Source organism: Falco rusticolus, chromosome Z (assembly GCF_015220075.1).
Source record: "Falco rusticolus isolate bFalRus1 chromosome Z, bFalRus1.pri, whole genome shotgun sequence".
Lineage (NCBI taxonomy): Eukaryota > Metazoa > Chordata > Aves > Falconiformes > Falconidae > Falco > Falco rusticolus.
In genome coordinates, this window is record NC_051210.1 from 40,522,492 (window position 1) to 40,541,481 (window position 18,990).

The 18,990-nt window shown below is 43.5% G+C and overlaps 1 protein-coding gene across 1 annotated transcript; it reads right to left on the minus strand.

Moving 5' to 3' along the window:
• Positions 1-5,268: 5,268 nt before the first annotated feature.
• On the minus strand, positions 5,269-10,664 carry CTSL (cathepsin L). The gene is made up of 8 exons (XM_037373530.1): positions 10,560-10,664; positions 9,892-10,027; positions 9,436-9,558; positions 9,199-9,354; positions 8,638-8,862; positions 6,925-7,093; positions 6,468-6,585; positions 5,269-5,666 (listed from the first exon to the last, which is right to left on the minus strand). The coding sequence occupies exons 2-8, from the start codon at positions 10,015-10,017 to the stop codon at positions 5,567-5,569; spliced, it is 1,017 nt and encodes a 338-aa protein (XP_037229427.1). The 5' UTR covers positions 10,018-10,027; positions 10,560-10,664; the 3' UTR covers positions 5,269-5,566.
• Positions 10,665-18,990: the final 8,326 nt, after the last annotated feature.

Genomic DNA, 18,990 nt, shown 5'->3' on the forward strand with positions numbered 1-18,990 from the left:
GAAAGCAAACTGCAATACCAGCAAACGTAGCTAAGCAGAAGGAATGTTAAGAGGGCTATTGAGATGAACTTGCATTCACAATTCTCGCATTGCTGTGGTGTTATGGTAAAAAGACTGTGGTATGTGCTTGGCCATACACATATCTAGCAAAACTGGGCATTTGCAGACACAGCAATGAACTGTTCAGCATTTTGTTGGCAGCCCTATATAATTTTTTTCTGTGACTTGTTAACCAGCCTCATAAAATGGTATATTACAGAGATGCATTTAGAGATGTACTTCCTTTGCAAGTGGGGAAAAACCACCTGTGACTTGGCAGCTCTAAAGCCACCTTTATTTCATTTCACTTTTGGCTTTTAAACAAAAGCAAGGGTGTTCCAAGACATGTGCTACAGCCTCAAGGAGTTCTCAACATCTCGCTTCAGCATCAGCTTCCCAGACACCCTAAACCAGTTTGAGTGTCTAACAGCCCAGCATTTATTTTAAACAGTTTTATGTCACTGCATGCATGCTGTGCAGGAAACCATTGCTAGTAATTAAAAAAAACCAACCACCTAATCATTAAAACCAGAACTCTGAGTATTTCCATGCCAGTTCCAGAGACTGATTTTCCCTAGCAGACACATAAAATAATAGCTGTAACAGCTTCAGAAGGCCCTTGGTGGCACCCCAGGAGAGCACACCTAAACCAGGCTTGGCCTGGGGGAAGGATTAACATAGACAAAGAACTGTGAAACAAAGTTAATTCCAGATGAATGTCCAAAGCGATCATTTGTCACTAAGTATGGATAACCCTTACCAGGCTGGAAAATCATCTTTCCCTTGTTCAGCTCTCAGCCCAACCACAATCTTTCCCTGTAAGCACTCAAAAAGCCAGCCTTACCAGGAACCCTCCTCTGAAGGGGGCTGAGAAAACGAATAGCTCGCTCTCTGACTCTGCTCTGACCACTTCTTCCCAAACCAGGACTGCAGAAGGTAAGGTAATAGGCATCAGAACTGCGGCACCACACCTGACAACACATGCTACTTCTAAAACACATGTTTCCCAGCATTACTTTATTCGGAAAGGCTGTCAGGTTTCATGTAGAAGTAGGTTTTGAATCTCCTGGAAGTGGTGAGAAATGTAAGTGAACAAAACAAGGAAAAAGCATTTTAAAAAGAACACAGTATGTCTTTTATAAATGCCTGTCTTCATGATTTCTTTGCCCCTTTACTCACAAAGGTTGGTGGTAGCTCTTCAACAGATGCTAGCATGATGGAAACAAAAACTGCTGCAGAAATCAAATTTTTACACCACTGGAAAATCAATCTTCAAGCAACTTAGCACAAAAAAAGAAATAAAGCAGTCAAGTCCTCTGAGCACAAGCAAAGGTGGCTTCTTCTGAGGCCCCTAATATATCTAAACTATCAACCCATGGATCAGGTGTCCACCATGTAGCTAACCCTCCTCCTTCCCAAAGTGAAGTTTCAGGTGGGGTTCCTTGTATGTTTTCAGATGAGCCTTACTGAATGTCATCTAGGTTTGGTTTTGTGAATTAAACCTTTGCAAATGAAATTTTGTGTCTTAATTATACCACTTCCTCCAATTGCTTTAGGTGCCCCTGCACTTACCTGGAATTTCACTAATGATTTGATAAAGCCCTGATTACAGAATGAGAGAAAGTCCCCATTAGTGACTTAATCTTAAACAATTCTATTCTTTCTTCAGAACAGTATAACTAAGTCTTAGCATTTCCTGCTATGACTTCCCAACAAAAAGAATGAAGGGTATTGGCACAGGCTGCAATTAAAAAGAGGCTCTCACTTAAGTGCAAAGAGAGCTAGAGATCAGAAGCACCAGCTCACATTATCACAGCCATCAGGGTATGCTCAATTCCTTGGTTCATAGCCAGCAACTGCAGTTAATTTCCAATATGTAAAACCTGATTGATTGGTATTGAGAGATACATGGCAGGATTTTTTTGTTTCATTAAGGAGATTAATTAAAGAACAAATACTGCATAACTGATGTTCAGAAACTAGAGTGCCCTTATGTAGATCACCAGTTAATCAATTCACTATAGTAAAACTTCATTGATACAACTTACCGTGTTTGGCTTGCCTGTTAGGTTTCAACAGTGAGATGACAAACATTTTGTCAATATAGTCCTTAAAAATATTTTGAAAATTACTTTCCTGCATGGATTGTGTAGGGAGGTAGTAAGCTTATTTATCCCACTGTTAAGGTCTGGAAATTCATTTCACGTTAACGAAGATGAAAAACAACGTACATTAAACCAAAACCAAAATTTCATTCCACTTAGCAGTCAGGTAAGATAACGACTGGTTTTAAAGGGAAAATAAATAGTTACCTACATGACAGCTAAATTCATTTCTGACTTGAGTTTAAAGAATAAGCACTTCATGTGTAAGTGGAATAATTTCTTTTCATGGTTTTCCTTGCCTCAAGAGTACTTGTCTTCAGAAACTTATGACAAACTACTGATAAATAGTCATTCACCAGGCAGATCAGAGAAACTGTTATTCTTATGAGACCTTTAGGACAAGCTGAGAAGCACCAGCACATGGAAACCAAATTCAAAACCTTTTTTCTTCCCAGATTTAAATAAAACAGTTCATTTTCACAAGGAAGCTGAAAGCAAGCAATGACCGGCAGAGCTTTATCACTTTACAGAACTGCCACCTACCATGTGTGTAACATAGTGCCCAAATCACATGTTTAGACACTCACTAAGTCCCCATTAACAACAGTAGCTGTAACTAAAGACAGGGCCTAAACAGGACAGCCTAGATAGGATGTTTTACTGGTAATACATGTGCCCTAGTATCTTAAGAAAGAACACATCTTGTAATAAATGCAACTTCAGCTATCAGCAGGAGCACAAAACCAAAGAAAGCCTATTAAAAAAAAAAAAAATTTGAACACAGTCATCAAAAGCTTTAATTACCCATAGCTTTTCTGGGAACAACTTGGGAGCTTTCTATGTACATACATAATGTGCACTCACTGTATCTTCAGAAAAGAGTGACTTTGAAGAGAGAGAACACTTTCCCTAACAGGACATTTACCATTATGGATTAATTTGCTACTTCATAATAGTGCTTCTAAAGTAAATGAAACAGCTCTACAGAAGATAGGGCCGCTGCAGTGGAATCACAAAACCAGATTTAATGTAATTCTTGACAGGGAACAGGTTTTAAATTTCTAGCAGAGTGCCTAACTGCAACTTATACAAAATTTTAATGTTTACACTGTCATGTAAAGCAACTATGGGTGAAGCTGTCACTTAAGAAGGCTATGTAAATATTGATTTATCTACATGACCTGACTTACCCTGTCCCTTTCTTGATTATTTCATTCAGAAGGGAGGATGTTCAGCCAGAACAGTCAGCAAGTTTTGATGCATACAAGTAGCTATATTATCACTTTTTATTTCTAAAAAAGTCAAAAGGCTGATACCTCTTCTGTGAGCTACGTTCCCATTCACATGCGTATGCTTTGGAAAGTTATTTCCTTTTCATTTCCCATCTGTTCATAAAAACTATCTTATTTTCCCAGCAACTTGTGTTAACCTTGGCCTTTGTAACCAAACACGTTTCCCTGTGTTCAAATCCTAGCAGGCTTTGTACTGGTCTCAGTGTGCGCTGGACATTCTCACTGTCTTGTGGTTTTAATCAATATAGAAAAAAGCACCACTTCAAGTGCTATTAAGCTCACAGTAATGTTAGCTTCCAAGATTAAAAAGTATTCATAGAGACAGGTCTCCTTCCACCCCCAGTTCTGGGGCAGCAAGAACGAAAAGCAGCTACTGCCTAAGAAGCCTACACGCTTCATTTACAGCATTTTGATCTTGCTTCCCATTTTGAATGTACAGACCACTGCAGTTTCCTTCTGAAAATAACTCTTTAGAGGACCACCAACTCAGCTCCGTATTAATTTCCTCCATAGCTTCCACCAAGTAGTATGGATGCCCTCCATAACAGGCCCAGCAAGTCAACAGCTAAATTCTAACCGGTATTTCTGCTCTGTGGCTTGTTAAATAGCCACTGGGCTGAGGGAGGCTCTTCCTGTTAAAAAAAAAAAAAAACAAAACAACAAACTTGTAGGGAGACTCAGGTTGAAAGAATTCATATATAGGCAGCACACTGACACACTCACAGCTGAAGAGTAAAGTTTTGATTATTCTAGGTACCTCAATCTTGTTTTTCTTTCAAGAAGTGTTTATGAAATGCAAGCTTAAGATTTATTTTATCTACAATAAGGACAATCAGCTTTCGTAATTTGTAGTCCAAGTGTTCCCTTGTGGCATAGCTATCAGATTCAGGAAAGACACTATGCATAAAAACCTATGGGTCCATAAAATCTGAACCGGTGCTGGTCAAACTGCAGAACTAGCCTCCTTCCCCTCCAGCCCAAATGCAAGAAGGTATGAGTCACCACCCAAAAACCAAAGCCAAATCCTCTCCCCCAGCTGTTTTTGGCATTATCAATTGATAATCCTCTGCAGAAACTACTGGCACCTGAAAAAAACAACAGTACATAACAGCTAGTAATTGTGTTTCAGCAGCACAAATACCTGCAGTCCTCCCAGAAGAGGAGCTACAGTGCAAGTCACCACAGTTCAGTCAGCCACAGAGTATCCAGGGATTAAGAGTCACCCAGCTTCACTTCCTGTAGGAACAGCATTCCTCCCTGCCCACCCCTTCCTTCCCCAGCCAAAGGTGGTGCAGGGGCAAGATACTAAGTGTCCTACAGACCAAGAAGTAAGATTTCTCTCTGAACAGCCCAGGTGCTTTTGGGTGTTGCCACTGTACACATAATATTCAAAAGGAGACAGTTACTCTAACTACAGAAGTGTGGTACTTTGAGGTGCCATAAAACACTGATGCTATTAAAACTAAGTGAAGATCAGATGATGCTGCATGTAGGACATGCAAAGACTGAAGATGTTATGAAGTACTAAGAACCAGAGATTGTATCACCTCTGGGTCACAGGACTAAGCCAAAATTCACTCAGGCACATTCTAGGGAACACAGTTTCAAAGAATGAGGGTCAGATTTTTATCACTTTGTTGGTTGATAAAGAGATTTTTCTACTTCCCATTTTAAGTAAGTCCATTCCATAACAGCTGTTAGCCATTCCCAGCTAGGGTTGCATTTTAGTAACTGATGAAGAGAGGTATGCATACAAGCTTCAGTTACTAGCATAATTTAGGATGCCTGTTTGGTAAGTCTCAAGTGGCAAACATAAAAAGCCAAGTCAACCATACACTGGCATTAAAAGGGTTTATTTAGAAAGTAAAACTTTATTCACATTAAAATTTATAAAAGGAAAATAATCTATTAGATTCAGCAGTAAAAAGCCAGCAATATTACAAGCTGTATACATACCAACATTTACATTAAATTAAGACAAATGGCATGTCACCAACATGTAATAACATACTTTGAAAGTTTTACAATTAAATTGATTTTGTAAGGATACAAGTCTAACTCCATGTGTGAACATGGGTTTGGTCATTCAGTTTAGAATCCCCTCTTGTACTGAAATGTTTGGTCTTCAAATTAAACAAGCGGATAGCTAGCAGCTGTTGCTATTCCACAGTGGTTCTTCCTGTCCTTGGCCATGTAGATATATCCTTTGTCACCCCACTTCTCACCCCAGCTGAAACAGAAGTAAAGGGTTTGTTTTCATATTCAGAAGATATTTACACATACCCCCATTAAGTGTTTAAATTGAAAACTGCTGCCTTCCACATCTGGAGAAAAATCAAGATAGCTGCAGCCAAATTAGAGTGCTTCCCTGCGATTAAATGCATGTTACAAAAGAGGCACCCCAAGCTCACAGAAAATAAAGGCTGCAGCCATCCTTTCACTAGGTGGAGACCTTAATGTGCAATCCTTGATTACAAGTGCATGAAGCTCAGACACTGCTCCCAGCCAACTTTAAGGGAAGACCAAGACTGCAAGCAGCATTTGAGGGTGGTGTCCCTGTAAGTGCTGAGAACATGGGACAAGTTCATGTGACATGCCCTTTGGCATTAATTTATTTTCCCTCCAACCTAGAAGGTAACTCCACCTTTGAAATTCAAGTGTTACCCTATTTAACATAAATGAGCAATGCTCTGCTTCCAAAAAAAAAATCCATTACACCTTCACAACCCCATTTTCTCCTGCTCCCCCTGCTCAACCACTTTTAACTCCTACTAGCTTCACAGGCTGTTCCAGTACTGAGCTCCCTTGAATTAACTAAAAAGGCAGAAGAATGAGTTTGCTGCTTCAGGCCTATTTTATTAGGCTGCCATCAGCCCGAGTCAGGTTTAACTTTTGTCATACAATACAGTCTGAGAACAGTTTCCAGATTTTTCACACAGATTTTAATTACTGTTGCCTTCCCACCCCCCCACTACAAGTAACAACCTACCTTCCCTTCTCCCCTACCCCTAAAGGCTCAGAGAGATCTTACCTGTTCTTAACAATCCAGTATTTCTTTCCATCTACATCTTCTCCCTCAAAGCCATAGCCTACAACCAGAACACCATGGTCCAGGTCTTCACTGCTGCAGTCTGGTTCATAGTAGATACCTGCAGAGGCATAAGTTCACACATGAACAAGGTCTACTCAAGATGCAGAGATGCTCAAGGTGCAGGAAACCTCACCAGAAGCTATGTGTATTTCAAATAAATATTGCATAGCCTCTTGAAAGTCAGAGAAAGAAGTCGTAAGTGAAGTGTATCATGGCAGAAACTGAGGGACAAGTACAATGCATGGAGAACCTGACTAGAATTAAAAGGAATCCCGATTATGACTACATCACAAGATCATAGGGTTTGGGTTTTTTTTACATATTAAACTGAAAGGTAATGAATACAGAGTATTCAAAAAAAAAGTTCTCTGCATGCAAGCTGCTAACAAATACCCACCCGACTGATAGAACTGGAATGAAGAGTGGCCTGCATCAATAGCAACAGACACAGGACCCACAGCTGCTACTGCTTTCATGAGAGCTCTTTCATGTCCTTGAGGGATGTCAACAAAGCCAGTGTCATTAGCAGCATTGTACTCTGCCTTGTAGCGACATTCTTCATCATCCTAAATAAAGCAAGCCCTAGTTATTACATAGTTCTTCATTTAACACACAGGTCAGCACAGGAACTACCAGACATTGTGACTCTTCTGCCTTGGATCCTCTTCCATCCCTTGTTTTCAAGTGCTTTGAAAGGAGGAAAGGAGAGAGACAACACAGAAGCTGCTTTTGAGTTTCTGAAAGGTACAGGAAAAAAAAACAGATGACAGTGAGGCCTAAAAGGAAAGCTTTACTGGGATGCAAAGGACCATCATACATCCTGGAACCCTGCCTTCTTTGGTGGGCAGGACAAGTCTCTCATCAGGGAGGAAAGAAGCCCAGAATGCATTAATAGACAATGGAAAAGAGCCAAGTATTTTTTAATTACAAAGCAATCCAGAAACTGCTCACTGAGCAAATACTTAAAATCCACAATTTTAGTCTGTCATAGTTTGAAAACCTCTACAAAATGATTTGGAAGTTAATCATTCATACTGTATGACCTTACACACAGCATTTGTTAATTTGTGCTTCATTATGTTATTTTTTTACAGTGACACCTGAACTGTTGGTGCCACAGGCATTTACTTCAGGGGAGGGGGCTGTTTTGGAAGTCAGGCCATGTAAAGTCAAAATAGACTGAAGCAAAGCACATCCCTCCCTTACCTGTGTGGTAAATCAGTACTGAAGTTCCCTCCCCCCAACTGAAGCAGCACAGAGTACACCCTCAGTTGCTCACTTCTTGTACTCAGCAAATTAGCACTTCCTATAATCACCCAGGATCTCCGGAAGAGCCAAGATAAGCAAGAAACTCAAGATTACTGGGATGCAGGTGATTAGGAACCCAAATCCAAAGGCTTCTATGTTATAATGAACAGCATTACTAGTGCCCATTCAGTCAACACACAAAATAAGCCACAAGGGAAGATACTCTATAGCGAGTAGAGCTCCAAACAGTGAAAATCCCAAACCATGGGCTCTTCAAATGATACCCAATTTACTACTGCTCTTTTGTCCTCATGCCTGTTGAGCTTTTGGTAGATTATTGGTATATTTCAGAAGTCTGCCCATAATCTATGTTTATGCACATTTAGCCCAGAAGTAGAACTTAAGACACTGCCAACAACTATGTTAAAAACCAGATCACACTAGCTGCAAGAATTACCTGGCCTATGGGTAGTAACTCTGTAACAGCTCAGTTATGGCAAGGTGAACAGCACCCCTTCAAGTAACTAGCACTGTTGACAAGGGCTGGGTTCTGGTTTGGTGTATCAACCAAGATAACACATGACATCTGATAAGAAGGCAGCAATGAGGGGGAGGAATAAAAAAAAAATTGCTCTAGTTTTTCCAACAGGTCTGGTAAGATTTTGACCTCAAAGACCATTACAGCATGTGATTCCTACTGGGGCTAGCAGTCATTCTAGTTTTATTAGGAAAGATGCAACCAGAAGAACAGATGTACTGATTACTACTTCGTCATCTTCCTTTCTAGGTAAGTGTTTCCCAACACAGTTTGTCCACACAGAAGACATGACACTCGCAGTGTAAGTTCAGCTATTACACTCACCTTTGCAGTGTATGGGTACGACTCCTCTGAATCAATTCCACCATTATCCTGCACATACTGGAAAGCCTGGTCCATGAGACCACCATTGCAGCCTTGATTCCCTTCAGGCCGAGAGCAGTCCACCAGATTCTGTTCACTCAGTGAAACAAGCTTGCCAGTTTTTCTGAAGTGCTGCCCTTCAAGAGCACCTGTTGTGCTGAAAGCCCAGCAAGAGCCACACTGACCCTGAAGTAATGAAATCACAAGTTATAAATCTGTCCAGATTAGGCAATTACTTTCCTTACCACCAAGGCAAAAAAAAAGCTAAAGCCACAAGACCAACTTTTGTGTTTCTGGCATGTACAAATGAGGATACTACAGCCTTTTCAGTCACTAGACATTCTGTCCAGAACTCCTAAAAAATCCTAAAGGGGTACAGCAATTTTATCAAAATGACACTGAATTTAGTAAGCTTGTGCTTGGCTTCGTTCAACAAGATCACAGTGCTTTTCCCCTATGGAAGAGGAGGTAGCATTCAGGAAATGACCTGTAACTGGTTAAAAGTCCACCATCAGAGAATACCTGGTCTTTAACTGGAGTTACATATCCCTTCTCTCTCCAGTCTACTGATCGTGGCACTTCCAGGAAATTGGGCTCAAGAAACTGGGACCCTCTGTACTTCCTTTCAGACTTCTTGTGTGTGTAGCCATTCATCAGCTGTCTGAACTCCTCAGTTGTCTGAAGAAAATTCAAGACATGCAGTCACCATCCATTACACAACACTGTTTAGAACCACAGGTTTCATTCCTCTATACGTACCATGTCACTAAACTGATTCATTCCCAACCTGTAGCTGTGTTTTCCCAATGTGTGATCCAGATTATGGAGTTCAATCCTTTTCAGATTCTTCTCCCACACCGCTCTCCTCCAACTTTCCTCTCTCTGAGGGGTCAGAAAACATACTTCAAGGAGGCAGTTCAAACAAATTTCACTTGCAAGATTGCGTGCTTTGTAATGGCTTGTATCCTTGAGCAAGTGGGAGACTACTCAAATGGTAAGTCGGAATGGCTGCTTAAGATACGGTCTTTTTGTCACCCTCATATAATAAAAGCACGGTACTGCTGAATCCATGCAGAAACACAGCAAAGGGGCCCAGAAAGAGAGGGATTATCCCTCCCAAGCGCAGACCAAACGCTGAAACAAAGCAGGCATGACTCAGCGGGCAGGGCCCCGCTGCGAGCGCTCAGCCTAACCGAGCCGTAGCCCGGCGCTCACCTCATGGTAGCTCTTGCCGTGCCACGACTTCCACAGCTGCCAGTGAGTGTCCAGATCGGGGTCTGCCCTCGGAGCACCGAAGGCCAGCCCCAAGCCGAGACAGAGCGCGATCAGACACAGATTCATGCTGGCAGACCTGCCGGGAAGGGAGGGACAGCGGTCAGACACGGCAACTGGCAGACGAGCCGCCCTTCGCTCCACAGCCCCGAGCACGGAGGCAGCCGCCAGCGCCGAAAGAGGCCTGCCGGCCCGCACCCCGCCTGTGCCCCGCTCCTTCCTCTGCCCACCACGGGGGGGACTGCCAACCGCGCACCCCAAATACCCCGGGGCGGACCCGCAGGCAGGCCGACCGCCCCCGCCGAGCCCTTCCCGGAGGCCCCACGCACTGACCCGGCCTCCGCCCGTCCCCCTCTGGGGCGCGGGGCCTGGGCCGCGATTGTAAACAAGCCCGGGCGGCGGGGCCCGGAGCGGCTGGGCGGCAGCCCCCATGGAAGCGGCCAGAATGGCGGCTCCTGCCCGGCGGGAGCCGCCCGGCCGCAGGGCAGGGACCGAACCGATGCACACGGGACGCCCGCCCCTCGCCCTCCCGCCTTGCTGGACCGTCTTTCCCCCCCCCGCCCCGCCGCATGTCGGCCCAGCCCCACTCACCGACCGCTAGCCCCACTCACCGACCGCTAGCCCCCCCCGCCAGTGCTCCCGCCTACCCGACCTGCCACTGTGCTGCCCCCGCGGCCCTTCTTATACGCGCCGCGGCCGTGCCCGCCCCGCCGTGACGATTGGCGGCCGAGCCGGGCCTCGCCCCGCCGGGCCGCACCTCCCGCCGGGGCCGGGGCCGGGGCCGGGGCCGCCCGGGGCCGCCGGCGCTGCCTGCCGCCACCCGGGCGCGGGGGGGGCGGTCCCGGTCTGACGGGCCGGCTGCGGGGCCGCCGCGATGGCCGGAGCCCTTGGAGGCGATGTGGGGCTGCGCCGCAGAGGCCGCTAACGTTGAGCAATTCGTGTCTTAATATTTATTACGAGTGCCGGCAGGCTGGAGATAGCGGCAGCGCACTGAGCCGGCTGGAGTTTAACCTGGGGAGGACTTCAGGCTGGGGGCTGGCAGGCTAAAGATAAACAGAATCTGGAGGACAGAAAAAAAGGCCAAAAACGTCGAGGTGTTTGCAGCCCAGGCCCGTGTTGCCGTGATGCTCTTGCTGAAGGTGCCCGGCCCTGGTGGCCAGCAGCCACCGGGGCTGGCGCGGGTGCCGGGGCGGCCGGTACCCCGCCGCAGTCTCCCCCGGGACAGCCCCCCCCGGGAACAGCCCCCTTCGGGACAGCATCCCCCGGGACAGCCCCCCCCCCCCCCTCGGGACAGCATCCCCCGGGATAGCATCCCCTGGGACAGCCGCCGTCGCTGCAGCCCCGGCGGGCGGGGGTCAGCGCCGCGGGACGGGCAGCCCCGGGGCTGAGGGGCATCTCCCACAGGCAGCGTCCCAGCCGTGGGGTCGGTGGTACAAGAAACGTTTCCAGGAAAGGCCTTTTTATTGCCTCGTAATTTAACAGCTGAAAACGGCTTTTTCCTGCCGCTGGACCCGAGCCTGGTAAGGTCGGGTATTTTACCACCGGTGTGGCCGGTATTTATGTGAGTAGCATCCAATAATCTCTACTGGAAAACACCGGGTTGTGACACCAAGAGAGTTGCAGCACAGGTGAGATACTAATAGGTTTACACATGGACTTGGTCTGCATCTAACCAGGAGTAGACAGACCTTGATTTTTAACAGGGAAATTGCTTCTAGGAGTAGAATAACTGCAAGAGCTATGCAAGGTTTCCACTTAAACTCTTGCAAAGCCTGCATTACTGGTACCTTTAACTTGCAAACTTGAAAGCATGCATTTAGAATAAAAAACAGGGTTTGTAGGCTGTTGCACAACAGCAAAAAGGAAAAAAAATCATATGATACGTGCTTCTCCCTTTTTTGGTGTCTTAAGACACACAGTGTCTCATTAAAATAAACAATACAAGTTTCCTTATCCAGATTATCCCAGGAGCAGTCTTTGGCCCAAGGAAGTCCTACAGGGCCGAATACATAAAGAGAAGCTGGAGGGGTTGTCTTGTCTTTTCAAAGTACCTGTGCAAGTCTCCTACCACTGAACTACTGTACTGATTCCACGAAAAAAATGTGCAAGTACACCCAACAGTGATACTCCCTCATTAGTAAGTAATCATAAGCAGGCCTTGTAAAACCTCTGGGAAAATTAGGTATTTTAAAGCTAAACTAATTTAAGTGAAAACTTGTGTATGAACACTCAGGACTGATGTGTGCATCCATGTGTGTGCATATGTGTGCAGCCATGCCATGCCACTTTGAGCAGAAATATAAAACATGGAAAGGACTTCTTCAAAATAGGAATGCAGAAAATGCACACTGGATACAAGTTTTAGGAATTACTTGCTCATCATTTTAATGTTTACTTGCTTTGCAAAGCTGTGTTATCAAATTTCTAGTGGTCTTTGTGGCTGAAATTTCTGGAAGTTCTTGCTTTGCCTTAAGTTTTTATATGGCTAGTGGCTGACTGGCCATGCAGACATCATGGAACCATCTTCTGAAAGGAAGAAAAGTGTGGTTATGCACTGCAACAATCAACATTGCACACTTGCACAAATTCGAGTAATTAGTAGTGTGCATAGGTTTGAAATATTAAGCTAGATATCCTTGTGCTTTCTGTTCAATCATTTGTGTTTCCAGTTGTCAGTTTTGAGACCAGCCTTTTCTAGGGAAAATTACCCTTTTCCTTATTTGTAAATGAAAATGAAAATTGTATGCACTGAGTAAGACTATGCATTTGTATCTTTCCAGCATGAAACTTCTCACTACCTAAACAAACATGTAAATACCTCAGGAGAGTTAGATGAGCTTCATATAGTTTGACTAACTCATAGTTAGGGGGGGGGGTTGTGGGTTTTTTATTTGAGTTGCATGGGATTTGAAAAGTTCTTACTTAGCAGCTTTTTGCTGATATTTTCAGTGCAATGGGACTTCTTAGTCCTATCTAGGTTAGCTTAGTTTCTGCAATTGTGTCTGGTATCAACTGAGCATTGAAAAGGTACAACTGAGTTCTCAATGAACTAAGGACAAGGACTTATTTTCTAAAAGGGCAAGACGTTTAGCTGGCATGACAGGAGGTAAGGTCAAAATTACAGAAGGTCTTACACCATAAATCACATGTCTGCTGCTCTGTAATGTGCCCTGAGATACACCAATACAAACTGATGCTTTCCTAGATGATATGAGGTCCTGTCTCTTTGGGGAAGTTACCATGTACTCAGGTAGCATGTGATACCACTGTGTGACCTTCCTCATGAATACTCTTAGTGCATATACACACACACAAATGCCAGATACCATTTTGACTGGGAAGGTAAGTTCACCCTACAAGTTTATTTAACTACTATACATAGTGAAACCTTAACTGAGAATTTGTTGAAATTCTTGAAGGAATCAGGAATACTTTCACCTTCAGCACATGGACTGTGGCTTGCACTGAGTCATAACTGTTATGTGGATATATATCAGTTCCCTGGGTATTTTGGGAAGGCAGCCTGGGAGCCCAGGTGCAGAAACATAAGCATATGCAAGGGAAATCAGCATGGCAACAGCTATGGTCAGACCCTGGTCATCACAAGAATGCTATTTAGAAACCTTGGGATAAGAAGCTGGCCCAGGACTACACCCAACTCCTGGATGAATGTTTCCTCTCTGAGATTTGTATTATATTGTCATCAATGTAAAGACTGCCAGCCGTGCTGCATACACTGTTCACAACTTCAGCCAAGGTAAAAATGCCATGCTGCACCGCTACTAGATATTCCTCTGTCCCAGAACCTGCTCCTGTCTGTGCACCATGATGTGTTGATACACCAAACTCCAAGTCCAGCATGGTGGTGGTCTGCTGGGATGAACAGAGGGTCGGGGGCAGCAGTTAGAGGTAGTAACGGGGCAGATACCGCTAGAAGTAATTTTCTGTCAAACTGCAAAATCATGACACCGTACTGCAGTCAAACCAACCACAGCAGTCTTTGCTGTATTGAAAACATCTCTGTGGGGACTAGCAACTGTGTGGGGGTCTTGCATGCAAAGCAGTCCTTCCAGGTTAGCAGAGAGAAGGGGTGAATTCAAGAGCTCTTTCAGTTCTTCTGCTTAAAAGCTCAACTGAAGCCCTGCTATCCAGTCCAGAGGAGACCTAGATAGCCATGCTAATCACGGTAGTCATAGTCCTTTCTGCAATAACCTAAAGATCAAAACGTTGAAGGAAGAAGACCCTTGCCCATTATTTTAATCTCTCCTTTTTGGAGGATAACTTTCCAAATTGCTTTGAGAAAAACAGCTTTTGAGGAACTCTACACATACAAAACGCCAACTAATTTCCAAAGGCTTACCACTCTCCTAACACTCGGGAACAACACCTTTTAATAACTGGTCATGTTTCCTTTGGGACAGCCAACTTTTCTGTAGTTGTCTGGCCCTAAAAGTTACAATACAACAAAGGCCATGCATTTCTCAGTAGTCTCAAGAACTTGCATAGCAGTGTGTTGTCTCTGCAGTCAAAGGGGTAAACTCGGCATTGATCTCCAGGGAAGCATCTCATCAACATGAAATTCAGCTGCCACTGCACATCGCAGATGCGCAGCACAATCCTCCCTCTCTGGAACCACTCTATTTATTTAAGTGCAAGATTTCTGAAATTTGTTTTGTACTTTTAAATCCTTTTTCTTGTTTGTTCTCCTGCTACAAACTTGTAGAAGAAAGGGCCAACCTGTGTCTGCCAGAAAAAGACCCAGAAATCCTAACAGCAAAGTTCCTTTGTAATGGTAGTTGACTTGCAAAGCTACAGCAGGCTGGCAATGTATCAAAAACATCTGTGCAATGTAAACAGAATAAGCTATGTCACACTAAGCTATGACAAAGAGTGTGTGCACAAGCAGCTCCTACAGACCAGCTCTCTCAAGGTAACTTGTGTGCCCTGTTCCTTACTGAAGTAGAAACAATTGGTTTATTTGGATGTCATTTATCCAAACAGCAAAGGAAGGACATTTTATTTAGGCAAACATCAATTTTTGCATTACTGTGAAGGCTGAAGTCAGGATATTTATTCCTGGGATAAAAATAGCTGAACTGACTTGCTTAAAAAGCTATGACTGTGGACATGTTTATTTATACCAGCTTAAAGGCCTCGGGTTTAAGTCTGATCTCTATGATTTTACCTTACTACACCAGGACTTAAGAATGGACTTCTACAGCTGCATGGTCCTAGTCAAGATGTATCTTAAAGTGTTATCTACCTTCAAATTGAAATTACTGTAGTTCATAGCGAGTTTTCAATGACTAACTTCTATCAGATGCTACCAAAAAAAAAAAAAAAGTTCCAGTTGCATGTGTTCTGTTCAGCCAAACATTGATCTAGTTTACAAAAGCACAGGTGTATTGGAGAGAACACTGTACTGATTCTACATGCCAGAGTCTGCTTTATGTGTAAGAAATGCCAGTCATATTTGTGTTTAGGAAACCAAAACTTTAAAAAAACAGATCAACTTTCTTTACAGAAAAATAATCTTGTTTTTCTTCTATTTTATGGTAAAGATTCTTCTCACAGAAAAAAAGCAAATTTCCAGCATGAGAGTAACTGTTTCAGAAAGCTAGGAGGATGTGAGAAGACAATTATAGAATGGATATCCCTATGCCATCTTAAGAAATGCTACTCACTTTAATACTTACTTTTAGTGGCAGTTTCAGAAAAGTTTTAGGAATCGCAGATATTTTTTTTTAGCCAACTTGATTTGCAGGTAAAAAGGCTACCAGAAAAAGCATGAACGGTTTTCTTCCTTGCAGCTACATGGAAAGTAACCAGTTTTCCTCCCCAACCTGGGTATTCCTCACGGAAGACCTGAGGTGGCTCTGGAGTTTATAAGGTTACTCTGGCATCAATGACATTCATAAATACCCTCTTAAGAATCTTTGTTTTGGATTCTCCCAACTGAAAAGTCAGATTCAAACTGTGCTTCAGCTGGAGTACCCATAATGAAGTTAGTTGCATCATTATTAGGTTAGAAAAGGAAGCAGCATCTGCTTCAAAGGGACATAGATAGCATTCTGTGAGTTTTCTGAAGACCTGAGAGATGGCTGGGGAGCAGTGACACAGCCCCTCTGAGACATCTCTTTGTTTTCAGCAGTCTTGTGATCTCCGAGAACCATCATTTCCTCACCCAAGTGCCAGATAAGAAACTGCATTCCAGCTTCTCTGCTGGCCCACGAGGCAGACGACTTCGCTTGCATCTCAATGTCTTACCTGATCACAGGAGTTGGGGAATGATGCAAGGGATTGCTTGCCTTGCAGGAAAGACTGGGTGGGGGTCCTAGTATTGCCACTACTTCAGGGTTATGGTTTCCCAAAAGCATTATTATTTTCCTGTGAGGTTTTCTGATGAAATTATTTTTGTACGCGTGGAAAAAATGAGTTGTTCTGGTTTCTTTTTTCTTTTATCTTAACTTGTATTTTTTTTTAAAGAGGCTAAATACCGAGTCATACTTGAAGTCAGCTTTGAAACTTTGACCATGGTGTAACTCACTCACTTAAAATTTAAAACCTCAATTTGATTGATTCTTCATTCTTTACTCAGTGTCTCCTCCTGATTTCTGACGGAGAGTGATTTCTGCGTTTTGGGAGATTTGTGATTTTAAAAGCTAAACTGGGGAAACAATGGGAGTGTATGGGGAAGTATGTTAAATCGCTGATGTAGAAATTCACAAATATAGAATAATTTTCACATCATTGATTGATGATTCTCTAAAATTTGAAGGACATTTTTGTTTTTTCCCCTCTTACTATCAAGGTTATTAATTTCAAATTTTACACAAAAGTAGTTACTATTTCCTTACTTTCTTAATTTAAAATGTTATTGTAATAAGTTGGAAGTTGCAGCAAATTCTGTCTGTATTGTAAAGTTCTGCTGACCAAGACCAATTTTTTACTGCCCATCTCTACCCTAGAGATCACATGAAGGCATTTTAACAGAATTCAGAGAAGTCTTTGTGGACTACTTAAATTACTATTTAATGTTTGAAATCACATTCTGATGTAAACAATGATCCAATATTTCTGTTTTGAACCAGAAGCAGTAAAAAGTTCAGAGACATATAAATCTTTCAGTGCTGGAGCGCAATGTTTGTGCTTCTGCAAGAGTTGCAGAGCATGAAAGAAAAATCTGTTTGTCTGTCTCCTGTTGTTCTTGGAGCAGTGGTGTCTAAAGGGCAAGCTGACATGCTGGAAAGCATTTCCCATGATAAGCTTAGAGGCTGCGAGTGATGTGAGGAATTATTTTTAAACTGAAAAGTTACAGGCTGGGCTTCATTAACAGATCATGTGAGGAAAGGTTAAACAAAAGCTGCTTGCAGAAGAGGAGAGAGGCAATTGAAATAATCAAATACTGGTTTAAAGTTTGTTTTCCTGAAAATCAGGTAAGAGGAAAAAGAGACCAGTGCACGTGCTTTTTGAGTAAGAGCAGTGGTGACTCACAACTGCTGTTACTCCTGCTTTACAAACGGGAAGACTGAGGCAAAAAAGAAGCATTAAGTACCACGTCACATCATTGTGGCCACTGAAATCAAATGTATGACCTGTGGATAGATCAATCTAGGCTCTTCAATACAGGAGTTAGACGTGGTAAATCATAATGTGCCTTTTTTCCCTCTTCAGCTAATCAAAATTAGTGCAAGGGTTAGCTCGTTTCAGGAATGTGAACAGATGTGATATAAATCAGTGCAATGTGCATTGCCTTGCCTGTCTCTGAGAGCCAGCTGAAACATACTCAACCCACTGAACACTAGGATGTTGGTAATTACTATTAGTTTTACATAATAATTTAAAGTATTTTAATAGTTGTTCAATCACTGTGACAGACACACACTACCCCAGGTCTTTTATAGGACCTTTCTGGGCACCAAGGATCCGCTTGATTGGAATCTTCTCACCACCGTAGACTGGAGTTTCTTTTGATCTCTCCCTCTTTGGTCACCCTCAACCAGTGGAGCATCCTGAATGTACACCCCGAAGCACCACAGAAGGAAAAGGACTTCTGTGCTGGTTTGTCACACGGGACACTAAAGGTGAGTGTGCCCAAGGGGACATTCATCTGGATGCGAGATGAATTTGGTTTAGTTAGTGGCCAGCATGAAACAAGATATTTTAGGAAACTGCTTCACATCGCAGCGGTATCTTGGTGACTCCATGACAAGGCCATACATAGTGCAGCAGCTGCAGAGCTGAGTGCTGAATGCTGCCTCTCTGACTTGTCTCATGAGCAGCTACGAGCTTATGCAATTTCCTCTTGCTCCATACAGGAACATTCACAGGGATTTCACTAGACCTTACCCTTAGGCTTGCAGAAGAGCACAGTGAATGTCTGACACAACATTCGTATGATCATTTCTCATCCCCATCACTGGAGTCTTCCTCTGCTCTTACAGTAGATGATCTCTTGGTGTGCAATCACACACTGCTAGAAGAGTGCCTATGGTAGCACATAGCTGTATTGCACTGTGGCCCACCTGTCTAATATTTGGGGCTGCTCAAGTCCAAGCTTCACCGCTCACATGTCAGCGTCCTTTGCTCGCATGTTGCTCCCCCCTTGAGCAGTATTACTGGCAGTCAAGAGACTCAGGTATACGCCAAGTAAGCTGGTTTACACAGTGGCTTGCAACAAACTTATTACCTATAATATTTAATGCAAAAATTTGACCGTTGCCCATCACTGGTAAGGTGATGATGAAACCCCTTTGCCTAGGGATTGTCTTGATGCTGCATGCCTGGGTTGCTTTCTGCACCCCTGCACCCTGATAGCAGTCCCAGATGCCTCCCATTAGCATGAAGGGCAGACAGCTGAGCACACACTGCAATCCAAACACAGCACTGGCTGTTTCCTCTCCCCCAGTTAACTTTCTTTTTAGACTTTTGTGTTTGACTAAACAAATAACCGTTTAAAACACAGGCTGCATTTAAGGGAGAACAGTTTGGGCTCCCTTCAGCTTTAGTTAGCAAAGGCTGGGGCAGCCACACGGTGTGGGC